The sequence below is a fragment of the Haematobia irritans genome, chromosome 1 (assembly GCF_050003625.1).
Source record: "Haematobia irritans isolate KBUSLIRL chromosome 1, ASM5000362v1, whole genome shotgun sequence".
Classification (NCBI taxonomy): Eukaryota; Metazoa; Arthropoda; class Insecta; order Diptera; family Muscidae; genus Haematobia; species Haematobia irritans.
In genome coordinates this window covers 234,281,426-234,301,388 of record NC_134397.1, presented here as the reverse complement: position 1 = coordinate 234,301,388, position 19,963 = coordinate 234,281,426, and the positions used below count along the sequence as shown (strand labels likewise).

The 19,963-nt window shown below is 26.2% G+C and overlaps 1 protein-coding gene across 2 annotated transcripts in view; it reads left to right on the top strand.

Moving 5' to 3' along the window:
* The window catches only part of hth (Meis homeobox homothorax), a 267,103-nt gene that overhangs the window by 113,250 nt on the left and 133,890 nt on the right, over positions 1-19,963 (top strand). For both annotated transcript variants that reach the window (XM_075295992.1, XM_075295919.1), the window contains exon 7: positions 10,248-10,371. In XM_075295992.1, coding sequence (XP_075152107.1) covers positions 10,248-10,371 — 124 coding nt within the window. The remainder of the gene's footprint in view (positions 1-10,247; positions 10,372-19,963) is intronic.

Here is a 19,963-nt window from a genome sequence, read left to right as displayed (position 1 = left end):
TTGGCTTTAAATCTACGACCAATAAACTTAAAATTAGGATACAGATCGCATTTATCGAATTTCCATTATATTTTTCCGGTATATTAATAAAGCTATTCACGTACAAACAAATGCCAGTTTAAAAGTCCAAATTATAACGGATACTTCAAAATAAAAAATGTTTTCTTAATTAAAAAAAAAAAAAACTTTAAACCAAGGACGCTAAATCCTCAAAATAAGTCTTAACCTATATTTGAAGCGTTTTTATCTTAAATCTAAAGTTTCAATATTTCAGTTAATTTAAGGAAAATTTGTTTAAATCAAAAATGTAATTCTTTACTGTAAGGAAAGTTAGCCTTGGTTCCAAGACATGGGACTTTAACGGTGGAACCCAAATTTGCAAAATTTGTGTTCTAAATTTAATTAAGAAAATTTTTGAAGAAAAGTTTATAAACTTTATTTTAATTAAAATTTCATTATTTTAAAGAAATTTGTCCTTAATATTTGGTAAATTTCGCATCCTAAAATTTAGGTTGCGTAATCTTTAATATCACGTAAATATTTTTTTTTAGTGTAAGCAGTTAAAAAATTTATTAAATTGATTTCTATTTTGAAAATATCTCCCTAGTTTCTTTGTTTTTTAAAAATATTATATAAATTATTATATATAAAAGTTTTGAAATAAATTGTCTCCATAACATTACATACCCCAGCAAAAAAAGCGTCGTCCAAAAAGTTGTGAAAATGTTCTTTTTGGATCCGGAAGTGGTGCAAAATTGGCTCAGAAGCGATGATTTTAACATGGGCTTGTCATAGGACGGATGTCCACCATTTCAACAGCCGTCGCACTGAATTTGCATCACTTCTTAAGGTGTTATGCGAATTCAGTATTTTTGGATGTGAATTAAGCGATTTTGCGATATTTTGACAAATAAATAAATTTAATTTTTTTTTTGTTTTTTAATGCATTCTAACGTTTGTCTGGAACGGTTGACATCAAATATTTTCAAAAACTCGCAAGTTTTCTAGAATGGACTTAGCACTTTTTTTGGAAAATTTTAAATAATTTGTATCATTTTATTACTTCTTGGTCGGTTTTTAAACAATTTGAAACAAAAAAAATCTAAATTTCCCATTAAGTATTTTCAAAAACTCTCAAGTTTTCTAGAATGGATTTAGCATTTTTTTTTGGCAAAATTTAAATAATTTGTATCATTTTATTACTTCTTGGTCGGTTTTTAAACAATTTGAAACAAAAAAAAAAAAAATTCTAAATTTCCCATTAAAAATATGAAAAAAGCGAGTTATAAAAAATTCACTCAAATTCTCAAATTCCTGTGCAGTTAAAACAAAGAACTTCTTTAGGAGAACGTTTTTGAAAGTGCTTTTAAAGTTAGTGAGCCTTTAGAAGAACTTCCAAATTTTTTTGCTGGGTTTTATATGAAAAGAAAAAAACTTTATCCTCTCCCCTTCAAATTTATGAAACAAACAAAAGACATCCAGGAAACCAAAACTTTTGTTTTGGCCAAACAAAAAACACTTTATTGAATAACAATATTTTTCCTTGGCCACATTAAGATACCAACCGACAAAGTTATTTGTTAAGTAATGGTCATTGCTTGCCATCATCATTACAACAACAGTTACAAGAAATAAACTTTTGGCCAAGTTATAAATAATTTCTTCCTTTGGGGGATATATATTTTTTTTTGATATTGTTCAAGCAATAGCTTTTCATATAAACATTGAAAAGATAAATAGAAAAACATTTAATTACTTTTGTTTTTTGTAAAACTTTACACACAATTTCACACATTTCATAAATGCTCATCTCCTTTCTGCACAAGTAGAAAGGAGATGAGCATTTAAAAACCATTTCCATCAATAAATACAAAACTCAACCTCCAAATGTTTTTTTTTTAGAATAAATCTCTAACTAATGATGTCTTCTTTTTGGGGTTTGAAAAAAAAAAATATAGAGATTAAAATATTTTGGTCAACCCTCAAAATCAAAATTTGACACTAAGATGAGATGGTTGGTGGATGATGATGGTGATGATGATTATTACATGGCTTAAATATTTTCCCATACTTTATGAATTAACTTTGGTGTAGGGAAAAAATTTCATTTTCGTAAACACCTTGTATGTTTATTCACCATCATCCATGTTAATAATAATAATACTCTATTTTTCATACAACCAGATAATTGTCACTTTGTGCTATATAATCATTAAGTATTTTTGTTTTTACCCTTAGTCACCCAAAAAACATAAAATCAGTCTATCTGGAGTAGCTTAACGATTGTGGAGGCACACGTTCAACCAAAAATGATTATAGTGTCTGTTCTGTAATTTGTGTTTGATGACCACCCTCCTGAAGTCTCACTCACACTCATCAAATGGCAAAACAATCAAATTATCGTAGGAAATATTTTTTCCTAGGTTAGATTTTCAACATTGGCACCCTTCAGAAAATGTTTTCCTACAACACTTAAGTGTTTTGCTATGTTATTTCGGAAAACACCGAAAAAAAATAATCCATCCCTTTTGTGTGTGGGAAGAATTCTCTGGCTAAAGGAAACATAATTTCTCTATTTGATTTTTTGATGTCACTTACACATCACACACTTAGAGAGCCAAGGACTTCTAAATCCTAGGGTTGACTATTAACATTGGGTCGAGGACATCACCCACCCATAATTCAATGTTTGGTATTGCGTCTTCCCATCGCAAATAATCATTTTCAGTTTGACGTTCGTTTAAGCTTATGTCCTTTGGGTATTTGCGTATGTTTGCTGCCGCCTTGTGTTTCCCAAAGCGAATGGACGAAACTCCCAACAGTATACTGCACTCCAAACTTCAAACCAATCTCATATACACGCACACGAACACACACACACACATATCAAGTACATTCGCATCATCAAATTCAAGGACCACTGTTAGTATAATTCACCCTCGCTTGGATTGAAAAGCGTCAGCCCAGTCAACCAGCCAGCCATCCAGCTTTTAATTCCACAGGACTTGTTGTTAATTTGTTTGTATTTCTGGTGTGTTGCTATTGTTTGTTGTTGTTGGTGGTAATTGTTCCGAGAGAGAGTACAACTGTGGTTCCTCAAGCTGTTGTTGTGTTGATTTCAAGTATGTTGTTATTTCTATTCTATTTTTTTTCCCACTTCACATTGTTCATTGTTAACACCCAGACCTGCTCGTCACCAGGCCAGGATTTAGGTGTGGCAAGGCAAACGTAGATGTGTATGCACCAGAAGCTATGGGGGCGTCTGACGTTTGCCTTAAGTTCCTCAGCTCTTCGATGTTTATCCTACTCTTCTGGAATGATGTATAATTTTTCGCATATTTAAGTATATGTTCTATAATTGGCTGGTGTTATATTAGAGATCGGTAGGGTGAGTGAGTGAGAGAGGGAGGGAGGGCGGATGTATGCCATAGATCCTTGGGGGGGAATAATATGAAGCAGATTCTTTTATATCAAATTACATTTAATTTTATAGGTAGTAATTGATTTTTACGCTATTCCTTGGGAAATATTCAACAGAAGTGTGGGAAAAAAATTGGAATTTCTAAATCTTGATGTTTAAACAACTAAAGAGGTCGACTTTATCGCAAAAAGTATTATAATAATATTTAAATTATTTAATAAATAAATTATAATAAATTATAAAAATTACAAAAAAACAATAATAATAATTTATTTATTAAATAATTTAAATATTATTATAATTGTTTTTGCGATAAAGTTGACATCTTTAGTTGTTTAAAAATCAAGATTTAGAAATTCCAATTTTTTCCCAAACTTCTGTTGAATATTTCCCATAAAAATCAATTACCACCTATAAAATTAAATGTTATTTGATATCAAAGAATTTGCTTCATATTATTACCCCCAAGGATCTATGTTAGGTTAGGTTAGGTGGCAGCCCGATGTATCAGGCTCACTTAGACTATTCAGTCCATTGTGATACCACATTGTTTAAGGATCTATGGTGTCGTCTTAAAAAATATAATAACAATCTCCGATTGTCATTCACTCAATAATAAAGGGCTCTTTTTTCGATAATATGAATTGTAACCGGATGTAAGATAAACTTCCGTATATGTGTATGTTAGGGAATCGGAGAGCCATATAACCTCTTATAATAAAATTCACCAAATTTGTCTCGAATAAAACCCAGCCATATAAGCTCATATAAAAAAAAAATCACAACTTATGTCTCTAATAAATATAATTGCTCATCAATACCTTTGTATAAAGATTTTTTTCTTTTAATTCTAGAAATGCCTAATCAATGCTTTTAAAGTCAACAACTAAAAGCATTTAAATGTCTCTCTCTCTCTCATAAAAATCCCATTTGAATAATTTCAATTGAAAACAATTAAATATTTTTTTTACGATGCGATTTCTTCTAAGCCGACTCCACTTAAAAACTCTTTATTAAATATCATTTTTATGTTATTTTAATCGATCGTTTAATACCTCATAAAATTTTGTTTTGGGGGTTTTTGTATGATTTTTTTTTTCAATTATTTGTTTATTATATATTTGATCACTTTAAATGCCAAAGAACTTTAGACATCCCTTTGCCACCCAAGATACCCTATAAGGGGGAAAAATTAAAATAATATTTTTTTTATAGTTTAATGGAAGGGAATTGTAGAAGCAAGTAATTAACAATTGAGTGAAAATGAATAACACATGTAGAGAGGGCAAAAAATATCAGAGGAGAGATAAGAAAACACTTGAAAATAATGATCTAGGGCATTTTGAAAAAGCAAAAGGCAAAATAAGGGAAAATGTTATAAAATTTTGAAATTAAAAAAAAAACAACAAATATATAAACTGTGACTATTTAATATTTTCTAATGGAAACTGTCTTTTATATGTTTTATATATATATATAAAACATATAAACATATATATATATATATATATATATATATATATATATATATATATATATATATATATATATATATATATATATATATATATATATATATATATATATATATATATATATATATATATATATATATATATATATATATATATATATATATATATATATATATATATATATATATATATATATATATATATATATATATATATATATATATATATATATATATATATATATATATTTTTTTTTTTTTTATAATTATATTTAAAATAGAATTCACTAAATAAACTCATTAAAATTTATTTTTTTAATATAAATAAATTTAAATAAATTTTTTAATATAAATAAATTTAATTGATTTAATATAATTTTTTATTATTTTATTTTATAAAATTTATTGTTTCAATTTTTGTTTTTTTTTTTATTTATTTATTTACAATTATTTTGTGTTATTTATCTTAAGTAAATTCACTACAATTTAATTTCTTTTAATTTTTATAAATTTATAATAACTTGATTTAAGTTAATTTTATATTATTTTATTATTATTTTTATTAATTTATTATAGTTTATGCATTTATTGTTTATTTACCTATTTATTTAGTTTAAAAACTGTGATATATTTTTTTTTATTTAATATATATTTTTAAACTATTTTATATTATTTAATTTGATTAAATTTAAATTAATTTATAAAAACATGATTAATCATAGTTCATATTATCTTATTGTATAAAATTTATTGTAATTTATTCATATATTTTTTTACTTTTTTGTTTTTTTTTTTAATTCATTATCATTTAATTTATCAATTTATTTAGTTTTTGAAAACAAAACTTATATATTTAAATATTTATAAAATTTATTGTTTTAATCTCCTGTTTTTTATTTATTTATTTACAATTATTTTCTATTATTTATCTTAAGTAAATTCACTACAATTTAATTTCTTTTAATTTTTATAAATTTATAATAACTTGATTTAAGTTAATTTTATATCATTTTATTATTAATTTATTGTAGTTTATGCATTTATTGTTTAGTTATCTATTTATTTAGTAACAAAAAAAAAACTTTGATATATTTTTTTGTTTTTATTTAATATATATTTTTTCAACTTTTTTATATTATTTAATTTGATTAATTTTAAATTAATTTATAAAAACATGATTAATGATAATTTTATATTATCTTATTGTATAAAATTTATTGTAATTTATTCATATATTATTTTACATTTTTTTTTTTTTTTTATTCATTATCATTTAGTTTATCTATTTATTTAGTTATTGAAAAAAAAAACTTAAATGTTTAAATATTTGTAAAATTGATTGTTTTAATCTCCTGTTTATTTATTTACAATTATTTTCTATTATTTATCTTAAGTAAATTCACTACAATTTAATAAACTTTATTTAATTTAAGCTAAATTTATATTATTTTATTATTATTTTTTTTAGTAATTTATTGTAGTTTTTAGCATTTATTGTTTATTTATCTATTTATTTAGTTAAAAAAACTGTGATATACATTTTTTTTATTTAATATTTTTTCAACTATTTTATATTATTTAATTTGATTAATTTTAAATTAATTTATAAAAACATGATTAATCATAATTTTATATTATCTTATTGTATAAAATTTATTGTAATTTATTCATATGTTTTTTTTACTTTTTTGTTTTTTTTTTTTTTAATTCTTTATCATTTAATTTATATATTTACTTAGTTTTTGAAAAAAAAACACTTAAATATTTATTCTCCTCTCACCTCGTATTATACAAAACTAAACTATATTAAAATTCAAGGCTTTGGGAAAATGTCAACGGTGCTCGTATATTAATTCAACAAATATTCCTTCATATTTAATAAAATTCACAGCACGCACTTTTGAAAGTCAAACAGCCAGTCAGTCAGTCAGACATACCACAACAGCCAACAGTAGTCACTCAAACCAAATAAACTTTCAAGTGAAGAACAAAGACCCCACTGCTAAAAGGCCCCCCAAAACAAGCCAAAGAAATGGTTGGTCAATGTCTGTGTTTTTTTTTATAAAAAATAAAAATACAAAATAAAAAAAAAAAAAAAACACAACTTTAAAATTTATATTTATATTTTTCAAAAGAGTAAAAAAACAAACAAACCCAATGAAGATTCAGTTTTGTATTAAAAATGAAGAAAAACAATCTGCAACAGGTATACGAAGCTTTGGAAAGCGTAAATTATATCCAGTAAAAGACTCTGTGTAGTCTGGCCCTGACATAGTTGGTTACGCTATACAATGCCATCCTGGAGTCTTCTAGAACTCCTGTGGTTCCGTTTCAGTTTATACAAGAAAATGAAGAAATAGCAAAAGTTTTCTCTCACATGAAAGAGCAAAGAAAATATCATTGGACATACATTGAAAGAAAATCTTTGGTATGGTGAAGCAAATGGAATACAGGGTTTCATTTCAACAATCGAATTGAAATGATTATAAAGAATTGATATAAATAAATCATCGATTAATGGAGGTGGTTACATGAATTTTCTCATATTTCGTTTGGACTTTTAAATTTGAATCCCTGGTGGCAAGTCAGTTGAATGTGATTTTCTAACCAGTAATTTTATTTCAGTGTATTAATACTATTTAATAATTCATAACTATTTTTTTGCGTTTACCTCTACGGCCGAAACAATGGAGGTAGGGGGTTTTGTAAAGAAAATTAGTATGCCACCATCATGATTTTTGTACCATAGAGGTAAAAATAAAACTAAAGCTTAGAAATTTTATTGTGCGTCGCCGCAAGCAAGTCTACCATTGCCTTCAACTTATCATCAGCCATATTAATTTTCTGCATTAATTTCTTAGCCCATAACCTAGCATGCCATGTATAGTCACTAAGTCTAGACTATTACTTTCCTTAAAAAAACCTAACAACAGTCCTCACACCACATCGACAACAATTGACACTGTATACGATACTGTCCTAAAACCAAAATAGCCCTTTTTCATACAATTGACTATGACATTTTGACATCTCTTGGCGGCTTTTGCATAAAAGAAGACAGTGGTTTTTCAAAATCCCACCCCACCGTAATGCCATCCATAAGAATAAACTAATTGACAGCTTAGACTATAACTAGACATATGTATTTAGACATTTTAGGTTTTTATTTTCAATAATATGACCATTTACACACAAAACAAAGGTAATAAATAAATAATTTGTCTTTAATTTAATTGAAATTCATAAAGGTTTCTTTAATGTCTTTAAAGTCTTTAGGAAAAAAATGCGTTTTTTTTTTCGCTGTATGCTACCTTGTTAAGTACTTTTTGTCTGGACTCATGGTTATTGTGTTTCTGTTTTTTTTTCGCTTTGTATTAAAAAGTAATCTTTGTGTGTATTTCACTTTTGTATAATGTATTTTTAATTATATTAATTACACCTCGATAAAAAACGTGCTTACATTTGCATACGACATATTTAAGAAGCATTGAAAGCAGACAGTCACTCATATACAAAAGCCAAGAATTAAAAAATAAAATACCAAGCCGTGTAAGACCTCCTGTTTGCAAAACGTTTGAAGCGGCCTATTCGTTTACTTAACACCTAAGAGGACAAGGAGAAAATATTTTTTGGGGAGCTTTAAAGAATTTTTATGGACGTTTTATGTATTTTAAATTGCAAAGTAATTTTTGTAGTCATAAAATTTTCTTGTAATTGAATAAGTTAAAAAATATGCATATATTTGTTTTTAGAAAGAATACACCCTCAAAAAAAATCGCTTCTGTAGCATATACCCCAAACACATTTTGCTTCAAGTATATATATATTTTCAGGATTCGTGCAAACAAAATATTATTTGTATTGTTCAAACATATTATGTTTCACCTTAGGGAATACGCTGGTAGTAAAAAATTTTAATGAAATTTTCTTTGTGTGGATATATTTTTAAGGCGCCAATTGGTTACTTCCATTATTTTACTTGCAGTATACTCTCTAGGTCTCTCTTCTAAACACATATATTTCCTAATTAATATATGTTTTGCATTTAAGCATATTATATTTACAAAAATTTATGTCCCAATCATAATATGTTCCAAGATATTAATATATATGTCTTAAACATGTTATGGTAGTTTATGAACAGTATATGCTTGCACTTAAAAATATTGTGTTAAAAATTTGAGTTCCAAACATATAATTTTTACACCCAAACATATGGAAAACAGTCTTTTTCGTCTGTGTAGAAAGAAAAAATGTTTCTTAATATAGCTTACTTTAATTTATTTTATTATAATTTTTTAATTAGTTTATTTAAATTTTTCAATATAATTAAAAAAAATAATAATAATAGAATTGTGCTAAAGTAATTCCTTACAGCTTTATTTTTTTTTATTTTTTTACTTTCAATATAATTTAATTATTTTCTTGTAATATAACTAAAAAAAATTAATAGAATTTTACTACTATAATTTCTTCAAATTTTTTAAATTTTAAGTTTACTTTGTTACTCTTGTCTTTTTAACACACATTTGTTTCTGTTTTTTTATTTAAATATATTTATTTTATTTCAATATAATTAAAAATAATAATAGAATTTTACTAAAGTAATTCCTTCCACTTTTATTTTTTTATTTTTTACTTTCAATAAAAATGTATTTATTTACTTTCAATATAACTAAAAAATTAAAATTTTTTTCTAAAATAATTCTTTCCACCTTTTTAAATTTTAAGTTTACTTTGTTACTATTATCCTTTTTCACATGCATTTGGTTTTGTTTATTTTTTTTGTTTAATCTTTTTTTTTATATCAATATAATTAAAAAAATAATAAAATAATTTTACTAAAGTAATTTCTTCCCCCTTTTATTTTTTTTTTACTTTCAATATAAATTTATTATTTACTTTCAATAAAACTAAAAAATTAAAATTTTTTCAAAAATAATTCTTTCCACCTTTTTAAATTTTAAGTTTACTTTGTTACTCTTATCCTTTTTAACACACATTTGTTTTTTAAATTTAAATATATTTTTTTATTTCAATATAATTAAACAAAAAATAATAGAATTTTAATAAAGTAATTCCTTCCACTTTTATTTTTTTATTTTTTACTTTCAATAAAAAAGTATTTATTAACTTTCAATATAATTAAACACTAAAAATTTACCAAAATAATTTCTTCCACCTTTTTAAATTTTGGGTTTACTTTGTTACTATTATCCTTTTTAACACCCACTTGTTTTTGTTTTTTTTTTACTTACGCATTTTTTTATATTTTTAGTATATTTGGTTGTAATATTTTCATATAGCAAAATTTACTTATAAATTTTTTTTTCGTTTTCTTTCCATTTACAGCGGCCTCCTAGTTCATCTTTATCATATGGTGGAGCCATGAACGAAGATGCTAGATCGCCGGGCGCTGGTAGTACACCTGGTCCTTTATCTCAACAACCACCTGTCCTAGATACATCAGACCCTGGTAAGTGTAAAAAATTATTTTCTTTTATTATTGTCGTAATTTATTAATACTATAATATAAAAAAGACAAGTATTTTGAACTTTTTGTAAAAACTGAACTGTCCCCGAAATTGAACGTTAGGTCCCCAAAGTTGTATCATATTTGTGAAGTTCTCGATTAAAAAGATATTCTTGGAGACTATTTAGATTTTTGATTAATGCGGCATCATTTTAAAAGAAAAGTTCGAGGTCTCCTAACGCCCGGAGAATGTTTAAATTCACCCGAAAATATTTTTAAATGTCCCCAAAGTTTACTATAACTTGTCCCCGAACATTACTGTAAAAGTAAATTGTCCGCAATTTTATTACGTGATGTCAAATATAGAAATGCCATATTTTAACAATAAAGTCAATGCAAAAAAGGCCTTTTATTAGCATTTAGTTTTGATTACTTTTAATTTGAGCTCCGATTTGGAAAATATTTAAGAAAAGAACATTAAAATAACAAAATGGCATTTATTCCTGCGTAAAACAGGCACCCAAGCTCTTTTTCGAAATTTCTTCTAATATAACCATATACGAAATTAATATTTATTACGTATTAAACTAAAGTTCATGTTTAACATAATAATTATGGGGTTTCCAATCTTCAGTTTGTTTCAAATCCCAACCCTAATGCCATCAAAGTATGGGCTCTAAAATTAAAAAAAAAGAAAGATAGACTAAGGCCTCATAATACAAAATCATAATTGCCATGAAAAATAGAGAGAATTAAAAGCCTGTTTGGTTTCGTTTCAATTTAACCGCAATCGACATTTTAATACTATAATGATAATGTTAGAGGGGGGCCCTCTAACCTAGACCCATCATAGAATTCAAAGAAACAAAATTCTTTAACTAGAACCTATAATTATCTAAATAGACAAAAACATTCGTATTCGAATAGACCTCTACAAAGAGACCCTCATCTTATTTTTAAAGAGAAATTAAAAGACTACCACAACAACAAAACTGAAATCAACACTTTTGGCCACATGTTGAATTTGAATAGTCAATATTCTGAGTTTTCGTTTTTGGGTTTTCAACATATAAAGCGTAAAAAAATTCAATTAAAAATAAATTTCTATTTAATTTTATAATTATAGATAAGCGACAGGGCCAAACAAACTGCATGCAACATATTGTGTTCTTTTTCTATGGCTAAAAAATATTTTGGTGTTATTTAATATCAACAAATTTTCAATATTCTGAACACCCCAAGCTAACCAATTGTTGAGAGTTTTGAATGACATTTGAAAATGTTTTTTTAATTTTTATTCTTTTAAACACAACTCAAAAGTGACATTTTAATAAGTGTTAATAAGCAATTAAAAATTATGGCCACAATGATGACTGTTGATTTCTCTCCCTCTCTCTCTATCACTCTTTCGATTCTCTTGTTTTCTCTTTGATGAGGAGATGAAATGCTTAAACAGTTGATGACTATGGTAACCCCTATTAATATGCATAGGTTTGACCGGAACCTGGGGTTTTTTTATATTTGTATATGTTTAAATTTTGTATTATTTGCTTATGCAACAACAAATAAACAAAATCAGCTGGAGTTTTCTCGCTTCGTTTTTTCCCATTTTTGCACCCCTTGGCTTAGAGGTAATTGAGGGGTTAATTTCAATCAATGTCATCTGATGACGGCAAACGTTGACGTTGTGTCCTTATTTTCCGCCTAACTGCTGCTAGACGAGAGATGACTTATCAATCCACCGCATATCAACATCATTGCCAAACCAATACAAATACAATGCCAATGCAGAATGGTTGCCATGAGCGGCTGTTATTTTTTTGGCCACAACCCCTTTTTGTGGGAAAGCCACATCAACATTGGGCACTTCATATGATGCAATTTTAGGATTTTTATCGGCGTTATCTTTAACTCTACATACCATAAAATTGTAACATTTTAAAATCAAATCGGTTTTTTTTTGTTTTTGAATTGTAACAATTTAGCCTGGAGGGGTAGTGAACGTGTTTGTTGTTTTCTTTGGTATTTTGGAAAATTTCTATTGTTCTACACTTTTGTGATTTAATGCGATTAGAATTTTCCCAGTTTGCCAACCTTTTGGATTTTGCTTTTCGTGGTATCTTGCTGGTTTTTTAATTGTTGTTATTTTTTAAGTGTTCTTGTTATTGATTTATTTCTTCTTAATTATTTGTTGTAACATCTAAGCTGACAAATGATTGGAAGAATGTTAGGAGCATTTATGATTGCCATGTACAAGGGATTATTATTATTTTTTGTTTTTATTTTCAATGCTATCTAGGGGGAAAGAGTTTTTTTAGGAGAAATGTTTTTAAAGATCCTCTTAACGTAAACATATGAAAAAATTTACGTTTGCAAAAAAAAAGTGTTTTTAAAGATCCTCTTAACGTAAACATATTAAAAAAATTTAAGTTGGAAAAAAACCAAAAAATTAAAAAAATAAGAAAATAAGAAAATATAATTTTTTAAATCGTGACATAAAAATATGAGTATATAAAAACAAATTCATGAATTAAAACAACAAAAAAATTATATCTTTATATTAAAATTATATATAAGTATATTTTTATAACTTTCAAAATGTAACATAAGATTATAACTATTTGTATTATATGACGAATATCCATATGAATAATTTTACAACATTTTATAAGTTGCAATATATTTATTATTTTTGTTTACAATATTTATATATAATTTTTAATAATATTTTATTTAGAAAGGTAGCTGAGTTTTATTTTTTTATGAGTTTTTGATAAAATCATATAATAAAATATTTTTTTTTGTATTATTTGTTTAGAAAAACAATTTTTCTTAAAAATTCTATTAGAAGTTTATTTTTTTTAATATAATTTTTTTTTATATATTGATTATATATTTATTTAATTCATAAATTTCGTAAAAAATTATCCTCGTTTACAAAAGAAAATTTCTCAAAAATTTCCTTAAAGGTTATATAATTTATTTACTTATTTAATATATATATATATTTATTTATTTAATAATTTTCAGAAATATTTTTCCTTTACTATATTACAAATAAAATTATATTGGTAAAAGCCATAAAATCAAAAACAGCATAAAAATTATATTTATATGAATTTAAAAAAAATGCCCAATATCATATAAAAGACAATAGTAATCAGCCGGCGATTTAATTGATTTGTTTTTTTTTTTTTTTTTTGCGATGCGTTCAATGTCTATTCGTACATGGTGTACTGTATGGCAAATAATAAATATATCTATCTACTTCCATAGCCCAAAAATTCAACTCATATATTTATTGTAGGCCTTTTTTCGCCCCGTTTGTTATGCGTCATAAAAAAATCATGTATTCTTTGACTTTTATTATTCATTATTTTCACATTTATTTTCAGACAATTTTTATTGTCTGTTTGTGCCATGAGGCTGGCTAAATCAAAAACAGAAGAAGAAGAAGACGAAAAAAAATCATCAAACTATATGTTTGCTATATAAAATGACAGACCATACCAACATAGCATTATAGTATTATGGTGGGCCATTCCATAACCAACTCATATTCCCATTAATATAAGCATGCTTTTAACGCTTTAGTTTTGTTGGTGTATTGCTGTTTTTTTACTTTTTCTCTGGTCTTCGTCTTTTTGGCTTCTTCGGCTTTTGTGTTTTAATGTTTAATTTCATTTTTTTTTTTTTGAGTTTTATTATTTTGTCGCCATTTGGTTGGGCCATTAAAGTATTTTAAAGTAATTTGTTAAGTGAAAGAAAAAGAGCAAAAAAAAAAAAACACAAAACAATCACATACAGAGATATCATATGGGCTTTAACGAAACTTTATTTGTTTTGTCTTTGTTTGATAAATTATTTGTTGGCATAGATAAAAATTAAATTAAACATAGATTTAAGTCAGTTTCATAATGGAGAGTAATTAATTAGTTCAAAATTATGATGAGATGATTGTTAATGGTAAAATATTTAATATGCAAAATTGCCAATAAATCAAAATATTTTGAAAATTTTAATAAAACAAAGGGTTTAGTAGTGCTTAAATAAATATCATGTTATTTTTTTATAATTCCGAAACGTGCGTAATTCCGAAACGTGAGTCCATCCAACCATCTTGCAGTCTATAGAGCTTTGCCCAAATAAATTTGACAAACATTCTTTCCCTCTGTTGGTTAAGCTACACTTGTAGTTTAGTCAATGCATGGTTTTAAGCTGAAATCAAAAACAACAACAATGAAAATAAAAAATTAAAAAAAGAATTTAATTGATAGAGATAAATAATGTAGCTATTTTGTATTTTTATTTAATAAATAAATTTTTCAAGATAAATATATTTTAATATTCTTTTCCAAAAAAAAAATATAATTCTTATAACAAATTTTATTGCCTATCTTAAGGGTTTTTATTGCCTATCTTTAGGAACAAAGAAAATTACAAAAATAGTATTTCATTGTCAATAATACTGAATTTGATTTCAAATTAAATATGAGTTTAATTCAATAAGGCAATTAATAATATATAATTTTTTTTTAAATTTTGCTAGTTTTGTTTTGGAACAAGTTTAGTCTTTAATATCTGGCATGTTTTTAAATCTGGCATTTCATTAAAAATCTGTAAATATTTGCACATTTTCGGGATTTAAATTTTGGTGTAAAAAAAAAATAAATATAAAAATTTTTATTTCTTTGTTTGTTTATTTATTCTCCGCCATTTTTTAACCAATTTTGGTTATCACATCAAATTAAATATTAAATTAATATTAAAAAAATTTTCGTTTTGGTAAAAATACAACTAAAAAAATTTTAAGTGCCAACTGTCATATGAAATCTTAGAAAATATGATCAATATATTTATTGGCACTAATATTTCCTAATATTTAAAAAATCTACGGAAAACAACAAAAATTCAACATGCATATTTTTGGGCGCCATGAATTATATAATTTAATACTACGTCGACATTTCACATTTCTATGCTATTATTTCACTGGCAACTTAATATTAATAAATTTTTATATTTTAATTTTTTTTTTTAATCAAGCCGCAATATAAATATATATTAGCAACATACTTTTGGACGCTATATTTAATTTTATTCTTTTATTTTATTTTGTTTTTTATAAGGCAATTAATAATATATAAATTTTTTAAAAATTTTGCTAGTTTTGTTTTTGAGCAAGTTTAGTCTTTAATATTTGGCATATTTTTAAATCTGGCATTTTATTAAAAATCTGTAAATATTTGCACATTTTCGGGATTTCAATTTGGTGAAAAAATAAATATAAAAATGTTTATTTGTTTGTTTACTTATTTATTCTTCGCCATTCTTTAACCAATTTTGGTTATCACATTAAATTAAATATTAAATTAATATTAAAAATTTTTTCTGTTTGGTAAAAATACAACTAAAAAAATTGTAAGTGCCAACTGTCATATGAAATCTTGGAAAATATCATCAATATATTTATTGGCACTAATATTTCTCAATATTTAAAGAATCTACGGAAAATAACCAAAATTTTGGTGAAAAAAAAAATAAAATAAATAAATATAAAAATTTTTATTTCTTTGTTGGCTAATTTATTCTTCGCCATTCTTTAACCAATTTTGCTTATCACATCAAATTAAATATTAAATTAATATCAAAAAATTTTTCTTTTTGGTAAAAATACAACTAAAAAAATTTTAAGTAGCAACTGTCATATGAAATCTTAGAAAATATGATCAATATATTTTTGGCGCTAATATTTAAAGAATCTACGGAAAATAACCAAAATTCAAAATGCATATTTTTGACGCTAAAAGTTATAAAAATAATAATTTAATACTACATAGGCATTGGACATTTCTATGTTATTATTTCACGGGCAACTTAATATTATTAAGACAGGATTTTTTTAATTAATTTTTTTTTATTCAAGCCGGTACATAAATATATACTAGTAATATACTTTTGGGTACTATATTTAATTTTATTATTTTTTATTTATTTTTGTCTTTGAAAATATTTTAATTTAAGTTACAAAATTTAATGTAATTTGCCCCTATAGACAATACTTCTTGCCAAGAGAATTTTCTCTGCCTAGATTTTCATGTAGGAATATGTATTACTGTGAGCCTGAAAATATGCTTTATTTTTGTATAGTTTTTTTTAAAGAATTTTTGATATCTCCATTAATTTAAAATGTACACTTCTAGTATATTCCTATTCGCATTACATACTTCTAGGGTTTACATTTGCCTTTCACCATTGCTTTATACTGTTTTTTTCTAATCTATATCCAATTATGAACAAATTTCATTATAGACTTTCATTAACTAGGTATCTTATTTCCTTTTTACAAAGCTTCCTATTACAAATCCCAGTTAATTTTGTATTCAAAATTGAAATTAGAGTTAGTTAAAAAAAAAAAAACAACCAACTCAGTTTCTTTTTTCATGAATCCCAGTCATATTCATAAAAACAAAACATAAGAACAAGCCCTTAGAAAACATCCTTATTATCAAGACCCATAAGAGAGAGAAGGAGAATCCGTAATGAATGAAATTCATTATTCCCCCTTTCGATGAAATCTTCACAAAAAAGGGGTCTGATGTGTTAGGTTTGTCAACTTCAGTGAAATTTTCCACACATCTATCAGTAATTCTCTGGCAAAAACAAAAAGGATCCTTAAAACAATGACTTAAAAACTGTAACAGACAAATATCTTTAGTATTCTATTGTGGCTGGTGCTGTATGGTGTTGATGATGTTGAGAAAGATACGTCGAGATGCGTTGTTATAATTTTTTTTATATGTTTTTGACGCATATGCGTTTCATTTTCTCTTTTGTTGTTACGATTTTTTCCTGGTAACAAAGTTGATTTCGTAATGGTTTTTATTATTATTATCCTTGCATGTCCTTGCTTTGTTGTTGTTGTTGTCGTATACCCAAGCAATTTTTGTTGTCGTTTTTTTCTGGTGGAAAGTAATTCATCTTTTTTTCTCCCTATGTACTTTCGGGATGTTTGAATGCTGCTGCGTGTATTTCTGTTTTGTTTTTTTTCTGTGCTTCTTTTCATTTGAAAAGGTGGAAATTTGATGATGCTTAGACAATTTGAACACACCCCATTTGGCTTTCTGTTGTTCAGTATTGGTGTTCCATCTCTATTGTTTTTTTTCTGGGTAGTCCGGATTTCCAACACATAGAAATATGAGATAATATGCGTATATTTCATATTTGTTTCGGTGGTCTTGTATCTCGACACTGTTTATTTGTCTGTCTATCTGTCCTTCCACCTATTTCATTTTACCTTCTGTATGGCTTTCCGTTGGTCCTGTGCGCGCAATATAAAAATAATACTCTGGTCTAAGGGATGAAGATGAATTGCCTTATGTCTGTTTTGACGTAACCATACTCTTTCAGACACACACACATACATAGATGTATTGGCATTCACACAGCTTTACAGATACAATTCATATTCATGCAGCATTAACTTTAACAAAGACAATGAGCCGCCACCGCTATCCTATCCTATGGCTGTTGCTGATTTGAACCCCAGCTGTATCCCATAAAAAGAAGTTCTGGTTAATTTGTTGTTTGAGGGTACTTTTTGTTTTCAAATTTCAAACCTACCAAAAATCCCGAAAATTCCCTTTTACTTGTTTGGGTTTTAAGCCTTGGGATTAGAATTCCAGAAATGAGCAAATTGAGCAAATGCCGTTGTTCGTTAGGGTTTATTAGGATTGTGGGAATACATGGTATAGAATGACGAAAATAAAAGAGACCAAGCTAATGAGAAGGAAATGAAATGAAAAATTATAAAAAAAATAAAATAATGCAGTTCTGAAACGTTTCTTAATACTAATGCTTTGGATTTTTTAAATTAAGATATAAATATTTTTATAAAATAAAATTTAATCTAAATTAAAAATGACAATGATCCAATGCTAATTTTGGTTTATTTGATTTAAGAATTAAAAAAAAAAAAAACATCATAAAATTGCAGTAATTGTAGATGCAAAACAGGATCGTAAATGAAAAACAGAAACTAATATTTTCTAATTGAAATCTCCTCTAAAGCATAATTTTAGGGGCAGCTAAATTAAAAAAAAGTGTTTCAGAATATTTAATAAAATTTGAACAAATTACAACTCACAAAAAACAAACAGATCTGCTTTTATTCCTAATGCATTCGAGTCAAACTAAACAAAACTAATTAAATATAATTATTGAGAAAAAATGTAGTCTACTTCTAGGATAACTAGAATTTATTTAGAATTAAATAAAATTAGCCTACATTTAAGATTGTTGTAAATTTATTAAGAAAAATGTTGCCTACTTTTAGTATATCTAGGTTAGGTTAGGTGGCAGCCCGATGTATCAGGCTCACTTAGACTATTCAGTCCATTGTGATACCACATTGGTGAACTTCGCTCTTAGTACTGAGTGCTGCCCGATTCCATGTTAAGCTCAATGACAAGCGACCTCCTTTTTACAGCCGAGTCCGAACGGCGTTCCACATTTCAGTGAAATCACTTAGAGAAGCTTTGAAAGAAATTTCACCAGCATTACTGAGGTGGGATAATTCACCTATTTGGTGTTCGCTCGAACCAGGAATCGAACCCACGACCTTGTGTATGCAAGGCGGGCATACTAACCATTGCACCACGGTGGCGGTGGATATCTAGAATTTATTTAAAATTAATACAAATTAGCCTACATTTAGGATTGTTGTTCTCAATTTCAATTCAATATTGCTTTCATGTATCGAACTATACAATTAAAAAAAAAAAACTTTTTATATTTTTTTTACTTTACTTCCCTTCCTCTTTGCCGAAGATCATCAAAAAAAAAAAATCACTTCCAGACAGTATTTGCATCTTCATCATATTTCTACCAGACTTTAAGACGCTTGATGTTATACAATTTTCTTGAGAAAATAACCAATATTTTAATGGGTTTTGGTTTCGGTTTTGTATTTTGTACTTCACATTACCTTTATACCAAGTCATAACTCTTGAGAACCAAAATATAATAATGATGTTAAGGCGAAAAGCTAAAGACAAAAAAAAACAACTCCAGCATTACTTAACAGTTTCTACTTTATAGATCTATAACTACTTCAACTCCTTGGAGTAAAACTTTAATGACCCACTCCCCATACACTTCAGAAGAAGACTTAAGACCAGACAGTAATAGTGCAAGAAAAATTTAACGCTTTCTTTACTAACCACTTAAAGGGGGGGAAGATGTAACGAAGAAAGGGGAAGATACAGTAAAACCTTATAAGGCTAGGGACACAGACACTAAGGCTCTTTTTTCACTTTGCCTCCGATCTTCCAATGGTCATAAAGTATTTAAACATTTTAAGTGCCACTTCTTTAACACTTTTTAGAAGAAAAACATATGGAAGAAAAAACATGCCGGTATATACGGAAGATGTAAAGCATCGCCAAGCAACATTATAATAATCATAATCCATAATGACAACAAGTCATCTCAAGACCTTATACTCAGAAAAACAAAAAACTATAATACTTAAAAGATCAAAAGTTTAAATTAGAATTCCCCTTTAAACTTGCCCCACCCCCTCAAAACAAAAAAA